The sequence below is a fragment of the Pipistrellus kuhlii genome, unplaced genomic scaffold, assembly GCF_014108245.1.
Source record: "Pipistrellus kuhlii isolate mPipKuh1 unplaced genomic scaffold, mPipKuh1.p scaffold_m20_p_23, whole genome shotgun sequence".
Lineage (NCBI taxonomy): Eukaryota > Metazoa > Chordata > Mammalia > Chiroptera > Vespertilionidae > Pipistrellus > Pipistrellus kuhlii.
The window spans coordinates 11,354,228-11,377,566 of record NW_023425522.1 but is presented as its reverse complement, the minus strand read 5'-3'; the positions used below and the strand labels follow the sequence as shown (position 1 = coordinate 11,377,566).

General features: G+C 57.5%; 1 protein-coding gene across 4 annotated transcripts in view; it reads left to right on the top strand.

The window, feature by feature from the left end:
- Positions 1-23,339, top strand: part of PITPNM3 (PITPNM family member 3) — an 89,944-nt gene that overhangs the window by 47,555 nt on the left and 19,050 nt on the right. For 3 of the 4 annotated variants that reach the window (XR_006742543.1, XM_045586648.1, XM_036451937.2), the window contains exons 5-12: positions 12,211-12,287; positions 12,706-12,941; positions 15,763-15,952; positions 16,490-16,612; positions 17,033-17,214; positions 19,857-20,005; positions 21,416-21,586; positions 22,785-22,979. Coding sequence is in view for 3 of the 4 variants with exons in the window: in XM_045586648.1 (XP_045442604.1) it covers positions 12,211-12,287; positions 12,706-12,941; positions 15,763-15,952; positions 16,490-16,612; positions 17,033-17,214; positions 19,857-20,005; positions 21,416-21,586; positions 22,785-22,979 (1,323 nt within the window). In the remaining variant the exon portion in view is untranslated. The remainder of the gene's footprint in view (positions 1-12,210; positions 12,288-12,705; positions 12,942-15,762; positions 15,953-16,489; positions 16,613-17,032; positions 17,215-19,856; positions 20,006-21,415; positions 21,587-22,784; positions 22,980-23,339) is intronic. The other variant, XM_045586649.1, reaches the window with a different exon arrangement.

Sequence of the window (23,339 nt, the reverse complement as noted above, 5' to 3'; positions counted from 1 at the left end):
CAGTCCTGTCCACGCCACTCAACGGCACAGCGGACGCTGACACAGTGCTTCCAGCCCGGCCACCACCACGGTGCTGGGTGTGAGCCCTCAAGGCACGAAGCATCTGCTCCTCGAACCTCATTCCTGAGCCTCCATCCAAAGGAAATGGTGCCGTTTTTCACAAACCCCAGCTAGAAACACGGGGCCCCACTAGACCTCTTCATCTCTGTCACCTTCCAGAGTGAGATCGGAACCCTGCGGGCATCCATGCTACCTCCAGCAGATCTCTCCGCGCCTCCACCCCTCTCTGACCCCCGTCCCTCCTCTAGCTGAGGCCACCACAATCTCTCCCTTTAGCCGGTCCATCCTCCCTGTGCTGCCTCCCTGCCTCCAGTCTCTCCCACTCCAGTGTCCGGGAGACCTTCACAGGAGGCAGATCTGTCCTTGTGGTCCCTGCCGCCCTCCTGCGACTCCTCGCCAGCCAAGCATGAGCCTCACCCCTGCTGGACCCACCTGTTCACTCTCCCATCAGCTCTCCCCCTCCCTGTCCACACGGGCTTCTAGAAGGAGCGTGGAGATTCTAAGCACAGTTTTCTCCTAGGCTAATCGGGAAGCTTGAGCATCCTACCCATCCCTGTGGAGGGCCAAGCCCCCTTGGCAGCAAAGTGTAGGAAGGACTGGGTTCCCAGAGCGATTCCTTGGGGCCCAGCACTGTGGGTCCCTGCCTTCGCTGCCCCATTCACCACTGCCCAGATCAGAAACTGGGCCACCCCTTCCTGCTGGTTCCTGCCACCATCTCAGAAGAGGCTGAGGCAGGACTGTTGGCTCAGTGGAGCAGTAACTCCTTCCTCTGCCCTCCAGGCCCATCTCCAGGGAGGAGCCTGGCTCTCCGGGGGGACACGTGGCTGCCACCCTCTCCCCCTTCCCATCTCAGCAGCTCTACAGAGTGCAGGGCGCTGTCCTGGCTGGCCTCTGATCGCCGGGATGACCTGGGAGCTGGGAAGGGCTGTGGTCCTTACAAGCATGTCACAAAAGGAAAACAGATTCAGGGTCAATGAACAACCTTCTGAGGAAGGTGCTCAAACCCGATCTCCTCACTCCACCTCCAGAGGTTGGTCCCTTGTCTGGTCTGAGCTCCCATTTTCCTGCAATTTCTCCTTTTCAGTCACCCCAGGTCTCTGGGGAAGTGCCCCCTCGTCCCCTGTGTCATGCAGGTGCCCCCTCAGGAGCCAGCTTCATTCCACCCCCAAACACCTTGGGGTGCAAGATGTGCCCAGGAAAGTACGGATTGGAGGGGCTCCTTCTATCTTACCCCCATCTGATGGGGGAGATTGCGGGACAGGAGGACTTACTCTGGGGCCCTCTGATAGGACCTGACACATGTGACCCACCCTCGTGGTTGTCAGATGGCTTTCCCTGGACCAGTGCCTGGCATCGGAGGTGGGAGTGGCGGCAGCCCCAGTTGCAGGAGGGCTTGCCCACAGCCAAGTCAGCTCATTAGAGTGGGGTGCCCAGTGGGACTCCAGCCTCTCTCTGTCTCAGACCAAGACCCCATACTGGTCCCGATTGGGTCTCAATGGTTCCAGACTGACCTTGGTCTTCCTCCCCACCCAGTGCTGCACTAGCCACCGATGGAGCCTGGTCTGTCCCAGGCTGTGTCCTGACTCCAGCTCCTGGTCCTGGACTGAGCTTGGCTCCTTCACCAGATCCACTGCCAGACGAACCTGTATGGTTGCCACAAAGGGACGTAGAGAGAAGATGGGGGTGTTCAGCATCGTCTACCCCATCGTGGGGATGTGATCTGACCTCATGCTCACAGCCAGGGGTCAGAGACCAGAGCTCTGAATGCTCCTGCACCCCCTCAGTCTTGGGCCCCCCTAGCTGCCCACATGGGCATGGCACACAGAGCCCCTTGCCCACAGCTGGCCTTCCCACTCCTCTGCCTGGTAACTGGTGTCTTTTTCTGGCCTGTGTGGGCAGCTTGCTGAGCACAGCTGCAGACGAGCTATATTTAGCCAGCTTTAATGAGCTCAGGATGGCAGACATCCGCCTTGGGAGCACTTTTCTTGCGTGTGTGCGCGTATGTCTGTGCTTGGCATGGTCTGCTGTAGTGTGTAGGCACCTGTGTGCCCATGCATTCGTGTGTGTGCACTGCGTGTCTGTCAGTGCATTGTTGCATTCATTTACACACAGATACCTGTGTGTCCGTGTGAGTCTGCCCTGTGGTGTCTGTGCTCTGCTGGGGATGTGTACAGCTTCTGACACCTACAGGGGTGCAAACTGGAAGCACATTATTTGTTCAATTATTCATTTGTTTGGAAATGAGGAGCTTTTGTATGCCAGCACCATGAGAGCCTCTGGGAATAAAATAGAGCAAAGAGGACCCACCCACCACCATTTCAGTGGAGGGACTGGCCTCTGGTGACCTGGCAGAGAGGGAGCCCCACTCCCCAGTTCCCCTCTGGGTGCCTTCCCCTGGCCACGCCCAGCCCAAAGCCAGAGTCTTGGCCTTAGGCCCTGGCTGGGCTGGGAGCTGGAGGGTATGATGGGGGCAAATGGAGACCATCCTGCACAGCCCACAGACTTACACAGGAAAGAACAAGCTTTCCCTTCATTTTCCTAGACACCAATTTATAATGCTCACCCTGCATATCCATCCAGCTGTGTGTGCTGGGGAAACGCCCCCTCTGTGATTCCAGGGGCCTCTCAAAGCCCCAGGTGTCTCTCTGCCCTGCAGGGGGCGGGGGGAGGGGGGACGTGAGGGTGTGCTCCCGCCCAGCCTGGCTGTCCTTCGACCTGGTCTGCAGCTCCTGGGCTGGAGGTGGGGCAAGCCCCCTGGAGTTGTTGTCCATCCCCCTGGAGTGGTGAGGGTACCCCATGTTGGGAGGGCACCCCACATTGGGCTCTGTCCTTCCAGCCTGAGATGGGGTGGGACTTTCAGCCTGGGAGCATCTGTTTCCTCAAACCCTTTCTCTCTGAGAACAAAGGTACTTTTGGAAACAAAACCCAGGGAGCTCAGCCACAAATCTCCCCAGAGGCAGCGCAGCCAGAGCAGGAGAAAGCAGACATTAACATCCCAGGGAAAGCCACCCTCTATGGGCAGCGGAGAGAACTCTGGTTTTTAATCTGCCGTTTGCGTAGGTAACACACGCGGTATAAAATTCTAAGGGAACAAAAGGTGATGCGTAGGTCTCCTTCTCCTGTCCCCCAGCTCACCCAGTCCCTCTTCCTGGAGGCAAAGGTTATGACGAGTTTCCCACAGACAATTCCAGAAATATCCTCTGCCTGCAGGCACATCTCCATAAATATTCATTGATCCATATTTTTACATATCACCCTCACAGATGGGAGCATCCAGTGCACCCCACTCTGCACCTTGCTTTCCTCAGATAATACGCACGGCGTTGGGATTATTTTATTATCTCAACGCATTTAGAGGTGGGGCTTTGCCACGGTTTGTCGTAGTTCAGCATAATTTGTTTTGCCAGTCCCCACGTGGCGGGCACAGGGGGCTGCTTTCTGTCTTTCATCTATATTATAAATAGTTGGCCATGGTGAGTGTTGTCCATGTGTCATGATGCACGTGGACTTGGACCTGGTGGGTCAAGGGCATTGGGCATTTTGAATGACACCAGCCCATTGCCCCCCACAGAGGTGCGACTGGTTTCCCTGTCACCAGCAACGAGTGAGGGCTGCTTCCCCACCCTCTGGGTAGCAGGGGGTTGGCAGCTGCTGGTCTGAGAGGCTCATTACATTGTGGAGTAATGAGCGTTCCTCTAGTTTCCAGTTCTAAGGTTGAGTGCACTTTTTTTTGTAGGTTCGAGGGCCATCCCCAGTCCTTTTCCTGGAACCCACATTCATTTAGAGGGGATTGCCGGGGTGAGACGGAGTGTGTGGGTTGGAACAGAGCCAGGGGGTGGGAGGGTAGGCAAGGGGCTGACAGGGTCCTTCCTTCCAGGGACCACTCTGCTGGGCAGGCTGTGGTGTGGAGGCACTTGAAAGAGGGATGAGAACACCACTTTCTTATCCGTCATCTTTGTGCAACATTGCTGCAGGAGGAGGATGGAGTCCTGGCCAGTGACCTGGTTCAAATCTCTTCCCTTCACATGCATTTAGAGATAATTCCCGCACCCTCCCTGAGCCTCCATGTTCTCCTCTGTAAAATGGGAGAGCACTCTGACTTCTCAGGATCAGTGGGAAGATTGCCTGCCACCCAGGATGATGATTGGACATGTGGGACAGATCTTCAGAGGACTGTGTTCATTACAGGAGAGTCACCAGGAAAGGGGGGCCATGTCCTCCTAGTGCCACGTTGCAGCACGCTAAGGGGGTTCTCCTGTGGTTGAGCATCTGGAAGCTTCACTGGGCCTGGTTTGAGATGGTGACATTCCTGATCTGGACTGGGTTCCAGGAGGAGCTGCTCCCTGGAGCTATCCCCATGCTCACTTGGGGTGCCCAGCAGGTTTTCAAGAGGCAGGATCTGGGCTCAAACCTGGGGAGGGGTCAGGCCATAGTCTGGGCTGGTGTCTCTGTGTGGGGCTACTGGCCCTCTGGGGTTTTGGCCTCACTAGCCAGGTGACGCCAGGCTGACCTGATTGGATTCTGACGCTGAAAGCGTTACGGAGTCCGAGGAGGGGCCTCAGTCCTGAGGTCCCCAAGCCTGGTTGGAAATTCCTCCCTGGCATCCCTGCTAAGCAATCACTTACATAAGTTGCTTGTGTAACCTGGTGAAGGAGGACTCCCTGCCTTCTTCAGGCCGGCACGGGTCACTCCTGAACTGTTAAACATTCCTAGGTAGTGTTGAAGCCTGGAACTCTCCAGAAACCACCACAGCCCCCTTCATCCTGGCTCTGCCCTCTGCTCCTGGGACCCAGGCAAGGCTCTGCAGGGATTTACGGGCAGCCACTAGGTCCCCTAGAGCCTGTGCCCCTTTCCTGCCCAGTTACTGGTCTGCAGACATGCTCTCAAAGCGGCCCGAGGTGCAGGACACAGTGGGATGTCCCTCCTCATTGTGAACTAAAGTCTCCAGTGCATGCAGCCTCAGAGCTACCTCTGGAGGTCCTATCATCCTGGCTCAGGCTGTTTGCAGCCTCTGGTCATGTGGCCAGGCATGATCATGTGATCTAGGTCTTTGTCATGTGACTTGACCCTGTTCCTGTGACCCCAGGCACTTGCTAGATCCTTGAAGCCACTGCTTTATCTGATTCATCTTGGTATTTTCAGCCCTGACACAAATTTGGACAATAATCAATAGAGTAGGAACCAGTAAGTGATGTCAAGTGTGTTTTTTTTTTAAGAAACAGAGGAAGAAAAAAGAAAGGGAGGAAGGGAGGGAGAGAGAAAGAGAGAAACATCCACATGAGAGCCCAACATTAATTGGCTGCCTTCTGCACACCCCTACGGGAATCCAGCCCACAACCCAAGCATGTGCCCTTGACTGGAATTGAACCCAGGACCCTTCAGTCTGCAGGCCGATGCTCTATCCACTTAGCCACACCAGCTAGGACTCCAGTTGTTGTTGTTGTTGTTAACCCAGACACAGGATCGTAATTCACTCAGTGTTTCATGTCTATTGGTTCCTTGCACAAGCATTTCTTTTTCTTGTTATATTCCCTCATTAGCCTGCCAGCTCGGAGAGGGCAGGACATTTTATTTTGCTCATAGTGTTTACATTTAGTAAAGGAGGGGCTGAGGCTTGTTTAAAATGTTCTTATCATCAATGTGACACATGCTTGTATTGTCTATTCAATAGAAACATTCAGGAATAATTTTAAACTAAAAAAAACATGGGCTCACTGGAGAAAAACTGGAAAACAGAGAGAAGTAGGACGTTAAAAAATATCACCCGTTGTCCTATCACTTAGAGAAAACCATTTATGAACCTTTGGCGTGTTTCCTCTGAAAACAGCCCATCCACCCACCCCTCCACCTCCTTTCTGTTTTTCACAAGGGGGGTGAGGGATAGGAGAGGGGGAGGTGCCGGGGCCTGTGGAGGAGGGTGGCCTGGAGTTTGGCTGGGGAACAGGTGGTGGCTTTTTAATTGTGTTCTGTGGAGCCCCAGGGGCTGCTGAGGGGCAGGGCGAGTGGAGCGGGAAAGTGAGGCTCTGGGCCCCCCAGCCTGTGCCCGCCAGAGCTGGCCCACTGTCATCTGTTTTGCAGATTGGGTCCTAACGAAAATGTCCTGGGATAAAAGATTCCCCTGTTTTTAAAGGTTTAAGAATTCTCCGAGTAGGGCCCCTTCTTTTTCCTGCTTCGTGCTGTGCCGTCCACACCAGGCAGAGCCTGGAGGCCTGGCGTCGAGGCTGCCGGCTCCGGCCCCATCCACTGACCCACACTCCACGCTGTCCTGAGAGCTGCGCGCTCCCTTCCAGTTTGTCATTCTCCTCCTGCTGCCCCCCCCCCCCCAGATGCCCCACGCCCTAGGTGTCCCCTGAAGTTCCCAGGGCAGTGACCCTCCTCAGCAAGCAAGGAAGTGGGGTTGGCAAGGAACGGTGCAGGCGAACCCATCAGAGCTTGCTCCTTCCTTCGCTAAGGGCCCCCAAACACATGTGTTTCTTCATTTGCACCAGGACTTGTCCGGGAATCGACACCAAGCTCCCCCGTTGGAATCAATCCCTTTGACATCCAGGTGACCTTCACCACCTGAGCTCCCTGGTTCCTCTTCCTTTCTCACAGTCCCTCCAAGCCACTCACCAATCGCACCTGTCGGTGTTGTCGGGGTTTTGGGGGGAATTCTGCTGGGCCCGGTGGCTTGAACTCACGCGGGGCAGCGTGTCTTTGTGCTTGGGCTCAGAATCTCTGACTGCCTGACTCGGCACCCCTCGTTCTGCCATGGTGTGAAGAGGGCGTCCAAGGTCACCCACTGACCAGGACATTCACTTCCCACCACCTGACTCTTTCCCTGGCCGGTCTCCTCCAGTGTGTGTGTCCCTCTCCATGTGGCTTACCTGGCGGCTCTGAGCCGCCTGCTTGCTGCTGCACCAGGCTCCCAGGTCTTCCCAGTATATACACTGAGTGGCCAGATTAGTATGATCTCTGAACGCATAATAATCTGGCCACTCAGTGTGTGTGTGTGTGTGTGTGTGTGTGTGTGTGTGTGTGTGTGTACGTGTGTGTGTACGTGTGTGTGTGTGAGGCCTGGTGCATGAATTTGTGGATGGGTGGGGTCCGGCCAGCCTGGCCAGGGGGAGGGGACATGGGCAGTTGGCCCACCTGCCTGCTGGTCAAACTCCTGGTCAAGGGGATAATTTGCATATTAGCCTTTTATTATATAGGATATACACACTGAGTGGCCAGATTATTATGTGTTCAGAGATAATTATTATGCGTTCAGAGATCTTAATAATCTGGCCACTCAGTGTATACCTCTTGCACTCACACCGAGCAGGAGAGCAAAGCCACTGGGTTCAAACACAAGATGGTTTAGGCCAGGGCCGGTGCTTCCACACGCCCACAGAGGCTCCGGTGCTTTGCCCATGCAGCTCAGGACATGCCCCACAGTCCCACGCTGGCCCAGTTGACCCCAGGGGTGACTCATGGAAATGGGGCCCTGTAGGGGCTGGTGGAATGGAGGGCGAATGGAGTGGTCTGTTTCAGCGAGGGGGCACCCCAGCATCCACCCCTCCTGGGTCCCAGCCGCAGGGGACAGGGGAGAATGGAGACAGCGGGACTGGGCCAAGCCGGGCGACTGTGCTTAGGGTGCTGGGTGCGTGGGTGATGACCTTGGCTGTTGTCTCAGGAGCAGTCATGGCACATCCATGGTCAGAAGGGATGATCACTGTTTGTGTCTTTCCAAGGTAGTGATTAAGCAAAAACAGCCTCTATTCCTCAGCTGGCAGGGGGAGCCATGCTGAGCTGGGTGGGCCACCGATCCCAGCACCAGGACTGGCAGGGGTGCTGGAAGCAAGCGTGGTGGTAGCTAGCCCACCTCAAAGCTGTCACAAAATGCTGTCACAAAACAGCTGTGCCTCCTCCTCCCCGCCGCAGCCCATATCTGGGCACACAGGGACCAGCATGAATAGGAACAAGCAGACAGACATGGACAGGACGTAGGCCACCGCCGACATGTGGCTCCCACCGCCCAGGACCCCGGCCAGCGGATCTTGTCACCAGAGGCTCTGGGGAAGCCCCTAGATGCGGAGTTCTAGAATTCCCAGAGGCACCCAGTACCTTTTCCCTCGGGGCTTTTAAGAGAAGTCTTCCCAGTGGCCGATGTTGCCCTGAACCAAATTTCTCCTGGGGCTCGACAGCCCAGAGCTGCCTCCCAGGTGGTGTGCACCCTGGGTCCTCACTTGTAATGATTTTTCACAGAAATGCCACCCTGAGCCCTGGCAGCTACTGCAGCCCGTCTCGGGGCCCCGGGCTGAGGGGAAACAGACAGGTGACCTCACAGCTCCAAGCCTGGTCCCGCTCGCCATGCCCTGGGCAGCCACCTCTGCTGAGGGAGAGCTGACAGGCTCTCCAGAGGCAGTGACAGCTGAGCAGGGCCCTGAGGACAGGTGAGACTTTGCGGGCTGCAAAGGGAGGCAGGGCTTACCAGGCAGAGGGCTCAGGGCAGGCAAAGGCAGGCGCAGGGCAGGAGTGATGTCCTGTGGGTGAGTCAGAGCCTCTGGCCGCAGTGGCTGTGGTGGGATGTCTGGTTCTTAGAAGAGCAGAGAGAGCCTTGTGGGCGATGGACAGGCAGGGGACCTGTGTGGCCTCTCTGCTAGTCTGCAGGGGCTTCTGGGAAGACGGGGACGTACTTTTCTGGTCCTGGCAGTCGGCTCTGTAGGGGCCAGAGCCTAGGTCTGATGGGCTGGGACCCGGCCTCCCATCCCCACCGAGCCAGGAACTGCCTCAGCAGCATTTGCAGCCAGGATACAGCACTTGTCCACCGATTTGATGCCCAGAGCATCACTTGGGCCCCAAAGGAGCTGGGCTTCACAGCAGTGAGCCAGGCCGGTCAAGGATGTGGGTGCGCCCCCGTCTGTGTAATCAGTGAGGGTGCAGGATGCAGCCCCCACCTCATGGGGGGCTCAGTGCCCGAGAGATGGCAGGACCCTCCTGTCTTCCCTGGGACTTATTTATAGCCTCGCTGTGGCAATTTGTGGCAATCACAGTATTTATCCTGTAATCACACGGCACGCAGGCTCCCCGGTGCAAGCAGGCACCCAGCCCAGCGAGGCCCGGAGCCTGCCAAGCTCAGGGAGGACCTGGGGACAGGCAGAGGAGTGAAGGCGGCAATGTCCCCATCAGCCTCCGGCCCCATCTTTTTTTTTTTTTTTTTTTTTTTTTTTTATATTCTTTTATTGCTTTTAGAGAGAGAGAGGAAGGTAGAGGGAGGGGGGAGAGAAAAACATTGATGAGAGAAACATGGATTGGCTGCCTCCTACACACCCCCTACTAGGGATTAAGCCCCAAACCTGGGCATGTGCCCTGACCTAGAATTGAGCCAGCAACCTCTCAGTGCGTGAGACAATGCTCAACCAACTGAGCTATACCAGCCAGGGTTGGCCCCATCTTATCAGCTAAGCCCCCCAATTCACCGTGGATGATAATAGTAATTATGATAACAATAATAATCACACACATGGCGTTTACTGTGTTCCAGTTCCCATTCTAAGCCCTTCCTGTGCATGACCTCGCTGATCCTCATCACCATTGTAGGAGGTCACCACTATTATTATCCCCATATTCCAGATGAGAAAACGGAGGTGCAGGTATCACAGCTGGTAAGAGCCAAGATTTGAACGCAGGTGTTCTGGCTCCAAAGGCCATGATTTCCAACGGGTCCTTCCAGCCCCAGATCAGGGCCCTCCCAGGCTCCACACTCACAGACTCACCTGGCTTCTCCCGGGCCGCCTGCCCTTCAGCAGCACCCGGGGCTGCACACACAGAGCCACGCCCGGCTTCCCTCCTGGCCTCTTCCTCTCCTGCTGGTGAACTGGTCCCCATGGCAGACGGGGCCTCCGTCCCCGGGGTGTCGCGTATGGATTTGTGCTCCTGTTTCTTCTGCAGAATGAGGAGCTCCGTGTCCACCTCCCCAGGAAGCCGTGGATATCAGATGGATGAGGGAACACTTTGTCAAGCATTGTCCTCTGTTGAGTGTGGGGCACTCTTTGCTGGGCTCATGTGCCAGCTCGCTCAGTCTTCTCAGTTGTGTGGCCAGGGACTTAGGTTGTTTGAGCCTCAGTTTTCTCATCTGTAAAATGGGGTGATCACAAGAGGACCAAAACCCAGAAGTTACTTGTGGGCACTAATGAGATGATCCCTGTGCAGCACACAGTGCCTGGGACATACATCATCAGTCAAACAGAGCCATCTTCTGCTGTCGTTCATTTTGATGCTGTCCCGAGAGCAGGGCCCAGGTGTCCTCTGGCCAGGTCCAGGGCGAGGTCAGGATGTTAGAAATAGGGCAGGAGAGTCAGAGCCCCTAGAAGGAGCATTAGGAAGCGCTGGGCAGAGCCAGGCCTCAGAACAAGTTTTTCCTCTTCCTCCTCCAAGCCAAAGCCCTCCATCACTTACAAAATGATTTCCTGTCTGTGTGGGCGGCAGCTCCGAACTCATAAAGCAGTTGCCCTTAGACCAGGGCTGTGCCTGGGAGGACAGATGATTTAAAAATGCACTTCCCTGCTGAGCAAAGCTCTCTGGGGATTCCTGGCAGATGCACCCTTCCCCGGGGCCAGGAGTGGATGAGGAGATGATGACACAGGCATGCGTTGGCCAGGCTCCCACCCACACCGGCCCACCTGCCGCAGGGTTGCCTGCAAAGCCCCCTGGGAAGGACCCTCCCCAAATGTGCTTCCTAGGAGGGTGCAGCAGGCTCTCGGCAGGCATAGGGGTAAAGTGAGAAGAAGGAAAGGTCCATCCTTGCCTAGAACCGGCTGCTTTAAGAGATGAACTTCCTGTCATTGAAGGCAAACAAGTGGTCCACAGTCCAGCTGCGAGGCTCAGCCACACAGAGAAGGGAGTATCCGTCTCAAGGGGAGCAAGGTCAGCTGGATGAAAGGAAGGACTCCTCACTCTCTTATAGGCAGTGAGGGAGCTGGCTGCTGGATGTCTCTGAGGTCTCTCTGCACCTGAGAGTCCAAAGCAGTGATATTCAGGCATTAGATCAGGGGCCAGCAAACTTTCCTTTAAAGGGCCAGATAGTAAATATTTTAGGCTTTTCGGGCTTTAAAGTCTGTGGCACATAAGCAGCCACAGATAATACGCAGATGAATGGGCATGGCCATGTTCCAATAAAACTTTATTTATAAACACAGGCAATGGGCCAGATTTGGCCCATGAGTGTAGTGTCTGTGTTGGAGGAAAGAGAGATCAGGGAGGGTTGGATGCCAAGAAGCACTTCCTGAAGGTGGGGGCGTTGAGCCAGGCAACTGGGGGAGCAAGGAGAACATTTCTGGCAGCGCTGGCTCCCCTCACAGCTCGAGGGGAAGAGTGGCCATGAGTGTGGCCCCCAATGCTGGCCTTGTCTCTCTGAGGAGCCGTCTTCCCTGCACAGGGTTCCCATAATTCAAGGCCTCTGACAGCTTCAAACATATTCAGTTTTTTAAAATTCAGCAACTGTGGTCCGTTTAAAAAAAAAAAAAAAATATATATATATATATATATATATATATATATATATATAAAATATATATATATATTATATATATAATATATATATAATATATCTATATATTATATATATATATTTGTGTGTGTGTGTGTGTGTGTCTAGGTTTTTTAAATTGATTTCAGAGAGGAAGGGATAGAGAGAGAGAAATATCAATGATGAGAGAGAATCATTGACTGGCTGCCTCCTGCACGCCCCACACTGGGAATGGAGCTCACAACCCGGGCATGTGCCCCGACTGGGAATTGAACCATGACCACCTGGTTCATAGGTCATCGCTCAACCCCTGAGCCACGCCGGCCGGGCTGTGGTTGTTTTCAGAAGGATGCTCGGCCCACATTTCCGTCTAATACAGGAAGTGGAGGCCATCGGACGACCCTGACGCTGCTGCTGTCAGTGAAGGAAAGAGCAGGGCACTGTGGTTCCATCCTAGGGTGGCCCTGCTGGCCCCTGGGACAGCACCGTGACTCGGCCTCGTCCTGGTGGGCTTCCGCTCTATTGGAGGAAAAAGGGTTTCACGTTGTGTTTGGCTCGGAGGCCAGGGCTGGCCAGGGTGCCGCCCTAGCTCCCACGCTATGGCTCCACGGCCCATGGGCCCAGCCTCCCGCGGCTGAGCACTGCTCTGTTCCCCGCAGGAGAGCTGTACCGGGTGTCCTTGAGAAGACAGAAGTTCCCGGCCCAAGGAAGCATTGAGATCCACGAAGACAGTGAGGTAGGTGGCTTTCCCAGGCTGCCTGGGCCCAGCTGTGTGCTCAGGACGTCAGGCAGAGTCCGGTGCACAGGCTGCCCAGTTCCATCCGGCTCACCAGGCTTGCTGTGTGACCCTGGGCAGCATCCCCTCCTGCCCAGGCTTCTGGCTCTCATGTGAACAAGCATGGCCTCCAGAGGTCCCTCCAGCCCTCTTGGCAGCCTGTGCCCCTCATCATATGGGGGCTGGGGAAGTCCCCGACCTGGAGCTGAGGCAGGCTGGGCACAGTGCCCGCTTCTCTGGCTGCAGCCCCCCCGCCTCTCCCCCCCCACCCCCGTGTGTGTGTGTGTGTGTGTGTGTGTGTGTGTGTGTGTGTGTGTTTCATTGTGTTACCTTGTCCTCCTGCTGCCTGACTCTCTGTCCCCACCGATGTCCCTTCCAGGAAGTCTTCTCACAGCGCTCCTGCAAGACGCAGGTCCTGCTGCTGGTGCTGCACGGGGGCAACGTCCTGGACACGGGCTCGGGGGACCCCTCCTGCAAGGTGGCCGACATCCACACGTTCAGCTCCGTGCTGGAGAAGGTCACCCGCGCCCACTTCCCCGCGGCCCTGGGCCACATCCTCATCAAGTTTGTCCCCTGTCCTGCCATCTGCTCCGAGGCCATCTCGCTGGTCTCCAAGTGAGTCCCTTTCTGCTTGTTGGGACTGGCTGGCGCTGGTGGTGGTGGTAAGTGGGGAGACTGCCCCCCACCATGTGGGCACTGATGGGCAGGGGCATACATCCCCAGGCCTCTCTGGGATGCCAGGTCCTGGCTGACCACGAGCATCATGTGGGAGGGGGTCAGCAGAGTCCTTGGCAATGAGCCCTGTACACCGTGTCCTCCTCTGCCAGGACCAGATCCACTTCCTGTGCTCACAGGCCATGGTCTCCTGGGCCCAGGCAAGGGAGCTGAGGCACTGAGAGGTTAAGCAAGGCCACTGCCCCCAGGGCCACCCAGTGAATGGAGCCGGGAGTCAGCCCTGGGCAGCCTCACTCTCAGGCCCCGTCATTAGATCCCCGTAGGGGTGTGTGTGCTCTAACGGAAGTGGCACAGGGCACCAGGGACCCTCAGGAAGAGGGCAGGGCGGCGCCCGGGGGAGCTGGCTTTGGGGTGTGCTGTGGGAGTAACATAGCATGGTTAAGGGTGCGGGCTCTTCGGTCAGCCCGGATGTGAGCTCCAGCTGTGTGACCTGGGGGAAGGCAGTTAGCTTTTCCCTGCTTGTTTCCTCGTCTGTACCGTGGGGATACTCTGGGGAATAACCCCCAGATTTTCCGAGGCGTCTATGTGCCAGCCTAGGCGTGGGGCACTTGGGAAGCACACGTGGGGTGTGCTGTGACTCACACCCTGTCCTCACAGGGAGAGAGCGCTCTCCCATTGGTGCACAGGGGCTGGGGAGGGCAGTGTGTCTGACTGCCGTCAGAGAACCGGAGGGCTGGGATCAGGCAGCAAGCTTACCAGGCCTGGGCTCCTCATCCAAACCTGGGGGATTAACAGGGAGACCAGAGGCCCCCCAAGACCCGGGGACCCGTGGGAGGTCCTGCTCACCGCCCCAGGGCCCTGCCCTGTAGGAACACAGCTAACGCGGGCACACAGGCGGCGCCTGCAGGGCACGGGTCTGATAGAGCACGAGGCAAACGGGCTGGCAGCTGAGAGCTTGGACCAGTTAGGAGTGAAGGGGAGGCCGGGCACCTCTCTCCTGCCCTCGCTCCCTTCATGTCCACTCTGCCAGCACCCAGGGCCTCAGAGAGGAGCCCTTTGCCATGTGGGGCTCGGGCAGGGCGGGCAGGGCGGGCAGGGCGTCCCAGCCCCCCCCCCCGCCCCCCTCAGCTGTGGCCCAGGCAGGGCTCAGCAGTGCTGGGAGGGAGGAGGGGTGCCCAGCATCCTGCGGGTGGGGAGCACCTGTGCAGGGCGTGCAGGCCTCCCTCCTCTGGTCTCTGAGAGAAAGGGAAGTTGGTGTCTGCAGGGGAGGGGATGAGAGGGGTGGGGAGGGGGACAGGGGAGCAGACACCTGTCTGATTGATTGATCTGTGCTCCAGGTCAGGGCAGGGCCCATCTCAATCAGAGTGGCAAGGAAGGAAGGCGATGGGGTCCCTTGTTCCCCAGCCCGGCGAAGGGCTCCCATCCCCGTGTGATGCTTGTGAAGCCACAGGGTGGCAGGCCTCACCCCGAGAGAGGGCCCTGGGCTCTGCTTCTTCCGCAGACGAATCGGCCGCGTCTGCTCTGCGGCAGGACCCGGGAGCCGGGCTGGTGTGGCTCCTTCACACTCCAGCAGCCAGAGTTAATTGGGCTCATTCACAATCAGTCGCAGGATTCCCCCAAACCCCGCACCCCCAGGACATCTGACCCCCAGAGCTGGGTGATCCAGCACAGGCCTGATGGCCAGTAAGATGGATAGCCTGGCCACTGGAGGGGACAGCGGGAGGGAGTGTCCGCCCCCCCCCCCCCCCCAGGCAGCGCCTTGCCAGCCCATCCATCAGCCCTAATCACTGCTGGGAGAGAGCTCTTTCTCGGCTAATTAAAATCTCTCCGCTGCCATCGAGGCCTGTTTCCTCTCATTTGTGTTCTTTGGAGATGAGGGATGGTTGTTGGGCCGGACTGGCACGCCCTGAGGTCTCTGTCACCTGCCCAGGGTCCCTGAGCCCTGCCGCCTGTCCCCGGTTTCAACCTCAGGCAGCCTGAGCTTAGGCCATGGGGAAAGGGCAGGGGCTGGGCAGCCGTTGGGCAATTCCTCCCCGTGTGGCCCCTGCTGGCAGCTGGGTCCATTGCCCCAGGGGACAGAGGCAGGACAGGTGTGTGGGGGGGAAGGTTGGGGCAGGGGTGGGCAGCTGGACCATGGGCACACTATCGAGCACACAGCTCAGTGCCCACCCCAAGCTGCAGCATGCCTGGCGACCCTCTCTCTTCCTTTTGACTTTCCCCGAAAGCCTTCCGGGAGACCTACCCGTATTTTCCAGCGTATAAGATGACTTTTGAAACGAAAAACACTGTGTTCTAGTAAAAAGCCTGCTCAGATTGGCCAGAGTCAGAGAGGCGGTCTATTAAAAAAAGAAGTGGTGTTGCCTCGGAAGTGGGGGGTAGTCTTATACAGCGAATATAGGCCTAAACCTATGTTTTAACTGTAAAAATTAGGGGGTCGTCTTATACACCGGAAAATATGGTAGTCAGACCCCCACCTGCTCTGGGAAGTCTGTCAGGATGATAGGCCCCATCCACATCCACACCAGTGGCGTCTTTCGTGATGGGGGTTCTTTGGTGCCCTGCAGAACAGGGCAGGAGAGAGGGACGCTGTCACAGGAGACTCCAGGGCCCACATCACAGGCTGGCACGGGGTGGGCGCAGGGGAGCCTGGAGGGGAGGGCCCCGTTCCTGGTCAGCACATGCTCTCTCCTGCCCAGTCCGAAGCCTCTAACCCGCCTCCTGCCTGACCCCGGCTGGGCTTACCTTGGCCCCCTGTCCGCAGCCTGAATCCCTGCAGCCATGATGAGGGCTGTCTCAGCAACAGCCAGGACCACGTCCCTCTGGCCGTGCTGCCCCTGTTGGCCATCTCCTCCCCACAGTACCAGGATGCGGTTGCCACCGTCATTGAGCAAGCCAACCAGGTCTACGCAGAGTTCCTCAAGTCCCCGGATGGCATCGGCTTCAGTGGGCAGGTAGGACGGCTGCCCCCACCTCCCTGCCTTCACCCCGCCTGGAATGAGGCTTGAATCTGCCCAAAGGATCTAGACCAGGCTGCTCAGGAGCCATGGTGTCTGAGATCCAAGAAGGCTTTTAAAATCTTTGGGTTTGGTCTTATTTTACAGATAGGAAGAGTGAGGCCAACATCTGAGTTCTGATTGTGAGCCCATGCTAAGCCCTGGCCCATGCCTGATCCCTGGCTTCAGGCTGACCCTGGCCTCAGTCTGACCCCTGGTCCCCAGCCTGGTCCTGTCCTCAGTTGACCCTGGCCCCAGTCTGACCCCGCACCCTGGCCTGACCCTGTCCTCAGGTTGACCCTGACCCCAGTCTGACCCCTCACCCTAGTCTAGTCCTGTCCTCAGCTGACCCTGGCCCCAGAATGTGCACCCCTTCCCTAATGCAGCCCTCTCAGGCCTCCTGGGACTGGCTCCTTGTTATCCAGGAGTGCTGGATGCATTGGGGTGAGGGGGCAGCGGTGGCCAGGCCTGCAGTCCCAGCTGTGCCTTCTGCAGGTGTGTCTCATCGGGGACTGTGTGGGGGGCCTCCTGGCCTTTGACGCCATCTGCTACAGCGCGGGGCCCTCGGGCGACAGCCCTGGCAGCAGCAGCCGGAAGGGGAGCGTCAGCAGCACCCAGGTGCGGGCCCGAGGGTGGGAGCGGTGGAGGGTCTGTCCTGGGGAGCGGGGGCCTCTCGGTGGGCAGTACTGTGAACCCGTGAAATCCAGGTCACGAAGTATATATTGTGTCGCAATCTTACAGGAATAGCAAGAGATTACTATCACAGGGGAGGAAACTGAGGTCCAGGGGGGCTAATTTGGGGTTGGGCCCCCAGGTAGCTGCCCCGAGTCCCACTAACTCGCCAATCCTTCTGGGGGCAGAGGACAGCCCTGTGACTAGACTCCCATCACTACCGTGTGGTGGCTTTCAAGCTTCTTTTGGAAGATGCACTGCCTCTCACGTCTAGGAGAAAGGGGTTCCTTGTGCCTGGGGAGGAGGTAGCGCCCCAGAGTCCCACCGTGACCGCAGTGCCCTCCTGCCCTCTCCTCGGTCCCACAGGACACCCCCGGGGTGGAGGAGGAGTGCAGTCTGGCCAGCAGCAAGCGGCTCAGCAAAAGCAGCATTGACATCTCCAGCGTGTTGGAGGATGAGGAGCCCAAGAGGCCGTTGCCACGGAAACAGAGCGATTCCTCCACCTATGACTGCGAGGCCATCACCCAGCATCATGCCTTCCTATCAAGGTAACCATTCCCCATGTCCCTTCTTCCTTCCTGCAAAGCATCCAGAGCAGAGAGCACCTTGGCTTAGAATCCTCGGGGTGGCTTAGGACCAATCACACATCCCAGGTCTTTCCTGGGGCCCCCAGAGACAAGCCTGAGCCCAAGGCTGCTCCCCATGGGCCCTGGGCTGAGACCCTGGGCCCTGGACTCTGTCTCTGCTGCACCCCAACTTTCAGAGGGAGGGGATAGCCATCCCTGAGCCTCAGGGTCATCTTCTGCAACTTGGCACATGCTGCCCAGCCTGCTTTCCTGGCGTCTTTAAGAATCTGGTGGAAGAACAGGTATATTGTGTGTTTTGTGAGCAACTCCAGGCGTGTGTTCTGACTGTTTCTCAGACGAGGAAGTGCAGGCGAAGTCAGTCAGGAAGGTTCCTAGGACCACACAGCCAGGGACGAGAGCTGGGCTCAGCATGGGTCCCCCAGCCTCCAGGACACAGCACACTTTCCTCGTCAGTCCCAGGGCCTCCATGGAACCGCCTGCCCTCGAACCTTCTAGAAGGGTCATGGTCATCGACACCGGCTAACTGAACTGTCTGCACATTACTCAGGAGACACGTGGGTATTGAGCATAGTCCCACCTCGGAAGGAACGCCTCTTCCCTCACTCCTCAGTTCTCTCCTCCGTCGCTCCCTCCTCCTTTCTTACCCCAGTGACAAGTAGCAGGAGGCCAGCTCAGCACTTGGGAAGCAGATCATCTCAGCACCCAGAGGGAGCCAGGGCTAATGTTGGGGTTATTTTCTTTCAGTATTTATATATTTCACATGCCTTGCAATTGGTTTTACTTTAAAAAACACACACACCTACCCTTATAGTGTGATCTTTCCCCCATATAATTAAAAGTACTTGGTAGAGCCCTAGCTGGTTTGGCTCAGTGGATAGAACGTCAGCTTGTGGACTGAAGGGTCCTGGGTTCAATTCCAGTCAAGAGCACATGCCCAGATTGTGGGCTCAATTCCCATTGGGGAGTGTGCAGTGGGCAGCCGATCAGTGAGTCTCTCTCATCATTGATTTCTCTCTCTCTCTCTCTCTCTCTCTCTCTCTCTCTCTCTCTCTCTCCCTTTCCCTTTTCCTTTCCCTTTCTCTCTGAAATCAATAAAAACATATTTTTAAAAATAATAAAAATGCTTGGTAGATAGTCTTAACAACATTTTATTGAGTAAACGGACACACTTACTTAATCCCAGTCATTGGATGCTTTGGCTTTTTCCAATTCTTCAAAATTATAAATAGCGCCCTGGTGACGACCTTTGTGCATCAACACTCATGTGCATATTAGGGCTGTTTTGTTTGCGTGGATTCCTGAAGGAGGGATTGTTGGGCCAGAGGCTCTGCGTAGCTAAATCTCTGGCTACTTAAAGCCCCTCTGCCCAACGATTCTTTACAAGAAAAGCAGTTATGTTTCATGTCCGGGCTGCGAGGTAAAATCTCCACATTTCTGGCTCATCCTTTAAGAAAACCCCACGTTTGGGGAGTGACAAGAAGCTGGAGGCTTTCCGAAGCTGGTCCGACGCAGCTCGCTTTTCCCTCTGGTGCAGGGACAGATGGCAGTTTTGTTAGCAATTAAGTAGTTGGCGTGTGGTTAGGGACCACGCTGTACGTGAAATACGTGTGGTTAAACACCAGTCATTGTCCCCACGGGGAGACGTTCACACCGCCAGAGGCAGAGGCGTGTGGCAGGCAGGACCCTCACTCACACGCTGTTCCAACGGAGATTCCTAAAATCCCCTCTCTCTCTCCCAACGGGAGTATGTCCGACGAATCTGTGTTCTATGGATTGATTGGTCCATCACGTAATCCCATGGGGTTATCTTCGACTCAAGGCTGCCAGCTGAAGGTCAGGGAGGGCCTCCGTGTTCCTGCCCTCCCAGGGCAGCCTGCTCATCAGCTCGCACTCTCTGGGGGTAATGGGTGCCTGAGATGCGAGTGATTGGAACTCTGTGTCTTGCCGTTTTCTCTTTAAGCTCTGCTTCATCGGCATGCTGGTTGGAAGGGAGGACCGAGCTGTGTGCATCTGTGTCTGTGGGTTGCCTGGAACATGAGTTACAAACGAGAGCCCTAATCTGGCAGGGCTGACACCGCCCAGCTGGTCTGCATAGTGGCCAGCTGGGCTTCTCCGGTAGCGGGGGGCAGGGATTCAGTGTGGCCATCACAGAACCGGCACGAGGGGCAGGTCTGTGGTCCGGGGGACACTCAGTGGTCTCAGGTTCTCGGCCAGATGCTGTGGCTCCAGGTTCACTGACCTTGCGGACTTGTTGAGGTGTCATCGGCGGCTGCTTGCATGCCACACGGCGGAGTTAAGTAGATGTGATGGAGACCATATGGCCCTCAAAGTCTAAAATATTTACCATCTGGCCCTGGACGGAAACAGTGGGCCGATGACCTCTGCCTTAGCCAAATGTTAGCCAGGCCTCGGTGGCCAACGCTGAGAGGTTGCCAGCTTGTGTGGACGGCATCCAGCGAGTAGACTCTGGTTCTGGGCTCTGCCCCAGAGGTGGAGGGCTGGGCTCCCCGTACCCAGTCTTGAAGCCGCCCTGCTGAGCGAATGCTTCACTTCCACGGCCCTTCCCTAACCCGCCGCCTCTGTCTCCCCCGCTCCCTCCCCAGCATCCACTCGAGCATGCTGAAGGATGAGGCCGAGCCCCGGGCGGTCAGCCTGGGCCGCCTGGACTTCGACGTGTCTGACTTCTTCCTCTTCGGCTCGCCCCTCGGCCTGGTCCTGGCCATGCGGAGGACGGTGCTGCCCGCGCTGGACGGTGGGTGTGGCACAGCCCGGGGCTGAGGTGCCTTTGGGTCACAGCCCACTGTGTCAGGGCCTCAAACTGGGGGCAGGGAGAGGCTGGGTCACAGAGCTGGGGTAGGTCAGTGGTTGGCAAACTGCATCTCACGAGCCACATGCGGCCCTTTGGCCCCTGGAGTGTGGCTCTTCCACAAAATACCACGGTCTGGGTGAGTCTATGTTGAAGAAGTGGCATTAGAAGAAGTTTAAGTTTAAAACATTTGACTCTCCAAAGAAATGTCAATCGTTGTACTGTCGATAGTTGGCTCTGTTGACTAATGACTTTGCCAACTACTGGGGGTAAATGGACAGAGAAGAGAAGGAGGGGGAGGGGAGAAGAGGGAGAAGGGGGTGGTTTTCCAGATGGAGCGAAGGTGAGATGGCCTCTGGTGGATGTAGTGACATCCTTGTCACATGCCCCGGGCTGGCCCGGGGGCCTGTTGTTCAGTTGTCGTGCTCTATGGGAAGAGAAGCCATCACTGTTTGCCCGGTTGCACCACCCTCCCCTCCCCCAGTGCCAGGCAGGCCCACTGCAGCCAGGCCTGCCTCTGTGCCTTTGCTCACGCAGTGCCCGCAGCCTGGAACGCGTCCTCATTCCTCTGAGACACACATGCGGCGGTTAAGCCTTGGTTCTGAGGATGCAAGAGTCTGGAGCCACCTTGGAGATGAGCCCACCTGGGCTTCTCAAACTTCTTTTGTCCCAAAGCTCTCTGACGCCCTACGATACAGAACAGAGAGACAGGGAGGGGCTCTGCGTGAAGTGGGGAGAGAAGGGGGGACCCCATGGCTGCCCTGATGTCACTAAGGAAGCCTAAGGCTCCCTGGATGTGGTCAGTCCAGTCCCCTGACCTAAGAGGGACAGGAAGACGTGCTGAGGGGAAGGAGGCCTCAGTGGAGACACCTGCTGGTCTGTGAGAGAAGGGCACCGCGGCTCCGGCAAACCAAGGACTACCCACCAGGCTAGGAGTTGAGTGGGGCTGGAGGAAGGGGCAGCTGATCCTCTGGAAAAGAGCCTGGGTGGGCTTCACAAGTCAGGTAGCCGCTAAGCGAAAGCTGGGAGGACTGAAAGGGGTTTGGCCGGCAGAGAACAGAGGGCAAAGGGCCTGCTGGGAGGAGGGCAGCTTGAGCCAAGGCCCAGAGAAAGCAAGCCTGCTGGGGTTGAGGGGGGGCGTTCAGATGGCCACCGTGGCGCAGTCTGGGTGCCTACAGCTGTGCTCCCGGGCAAGGCCTCAAATGCCAAACTGAACATGTGGTTTTGGTGCTGGAGGTAGCAGGGAGCCATGTGTTTCATGAGCAGAGGAGCAGGCCACGCAAAGCCATGCTCAGGGAAGCCTTCCAGGGCCGAGTGAGCAGGGACCAACAAGGGGCTCCCCTGTGTCGCTCCCAGGACTCCAGGTGCGTCCGGCCTGCAGCCAAGTCTACAGCTTCTTCCACTGCGCAGACCCCTCCGCCTCACGGCTCGAGCCGCTGCTGGAGCCCAAGTTCCACCTGGTGCCGCCCGTCAGCGTGCCCCGCTACCAGAGGTTCCCGCTGGGCGACGGACAGTCCCTCCTCCTCGGTAGGCTCCTGGGGGGCGAGAGCATGTGCTGAGCCAGAGGCTGGGCCCCGCCAGGCGCCCGCCAGGGTCCCGGTCTCTGGTCCCGCCTCTCCGAGCTTTCAGCTGATGGAGGGACTAGACACAGCTGAGCAGGGGCTGTGTGCTGGGGGCATAGGACAGGCAAACAGCCGGCCCACCTGCTCTCCAAGCAGCCCACCTCTGTAGGAGGCAGCTTGGGGCTCAGAGACCTAAGATCTGCTTTCTGACAAGCTTGCTGGCTGAGCTCCTGGGCCGGGGCCAGCTAATACTGGCGCTGTCAGACCTCATTGGAAGTCCGGGGTCCAGCTGAGCGCTGTTGCCCAGGGCCCAGCCTGCACTGGGGGTGCAGAGCAGCAGGTATCTCATCCCAGCAGGCTTCACGCACAGGGGGCTTTGACCAGGGCTTTTGGGCGGCTGGAGAAGAGCTGGGGGTGGATGTTGGGAGATCTTCTAGGTTGAGCAGAGGCAAGGGCAGGTGGTTTGGGAGAGGCCTGTAATGGACAGTCAGGGCCTTGGCGATGCGGGCCTTGGCTCCACCACCAGAGCCTGTCAGAGGTGTGGACAGATTTGGGGGAGGGGCGGGGGCGGGCTGTATCTGTGGCTCATTTAGGAGGTAAACCACCTCCCACCCATTCTGATGAAAACTCAATTTCCAAAGTCCCGCTTCATCAGGAGCTTCCACCAACCGAAGAGGCTCTAAAACCCCTTTCCCCCCACCCTCCAATGCATCCCTTTTGGGTCAGGGCATGCCCACGCCCAAAAAGAGCCCCCAGCTCCAAGCTGCGGGGCCCATGCCCTTGTGGGCTCTGCCATAGTCCCTGTAGCTCAGGGCAGAGGTTTGAACAAGAGCACATGGTATGGGTCACCCGTGACCCCAGCTGGTGTTTGAGGGTCTTCTCTCAGGGGCGCCCTCGGCCGCTTTATTAGGGGAGGAGTGATGGTTGGGACACTAACTTGTGCCCAAAACTTAGAGGAACCCTAACATGAAACCCAACGATGTATTATGGGAAAGGCGTCCCAGCCAGATTCCGGGAGGTGAGAGTGCAGGTTGCCTGTCTGGGTGAGAGAGCAGGGCCGGGGGTGGTCACTGCTGACCCTCTGCCTCCCACGTGCGCGGGGGGCACAGCATGGGGCTCTGTTTGAGATGGCCTTGGCCCTGACCGTGAAGTTCTCCCTCCAGCGGATGCCCTGCACACCCACAGCTCCCTCTTCCTGGAGGGCGGCTCCCAGGGAAGCCCCCCGATGGTGGACGCCCCCTCCTCGCCCCCTCCCGCCCCGAGGTCCCAGCGCCTGGGGCGGAGGATGAGCCAGGACAGCTCGCACAGCGAGAGCTCCGCGTCCTCGGACAGCCTGGCACCCGTCGGCACCTCCTGCAGTGAGTGAGGGTCCTCTGGGGAGTCTCCCTGGGGTCAAGGGAGAGGGACCTACCTCTGGGTGGCTGCTGGCCTACCGCCAGAGCTGCCGAGGCCAGGGAGGAGGGGGGAGGATAACTGAAATCGCACTGAACTCTGACCTAAGAGAGAATTCTGACCCTAGCTGTGGAAGGAGCCAGGATCCCTCCTGGCACAAACTGAGCTCTGACCTCCGCCAGAGCCCTGATCCCAACATTCAGCTTCCCCACTGGGAACCCTGCTGACCGGCAGCCCGGGGGCCGGTGGGGGGTGGGGGGGGACTGTGGACGCCTCCATGGGTCCCCACTTTTGGGGACCAGCCTGCGGCAAGTGTCCTAGAGGAG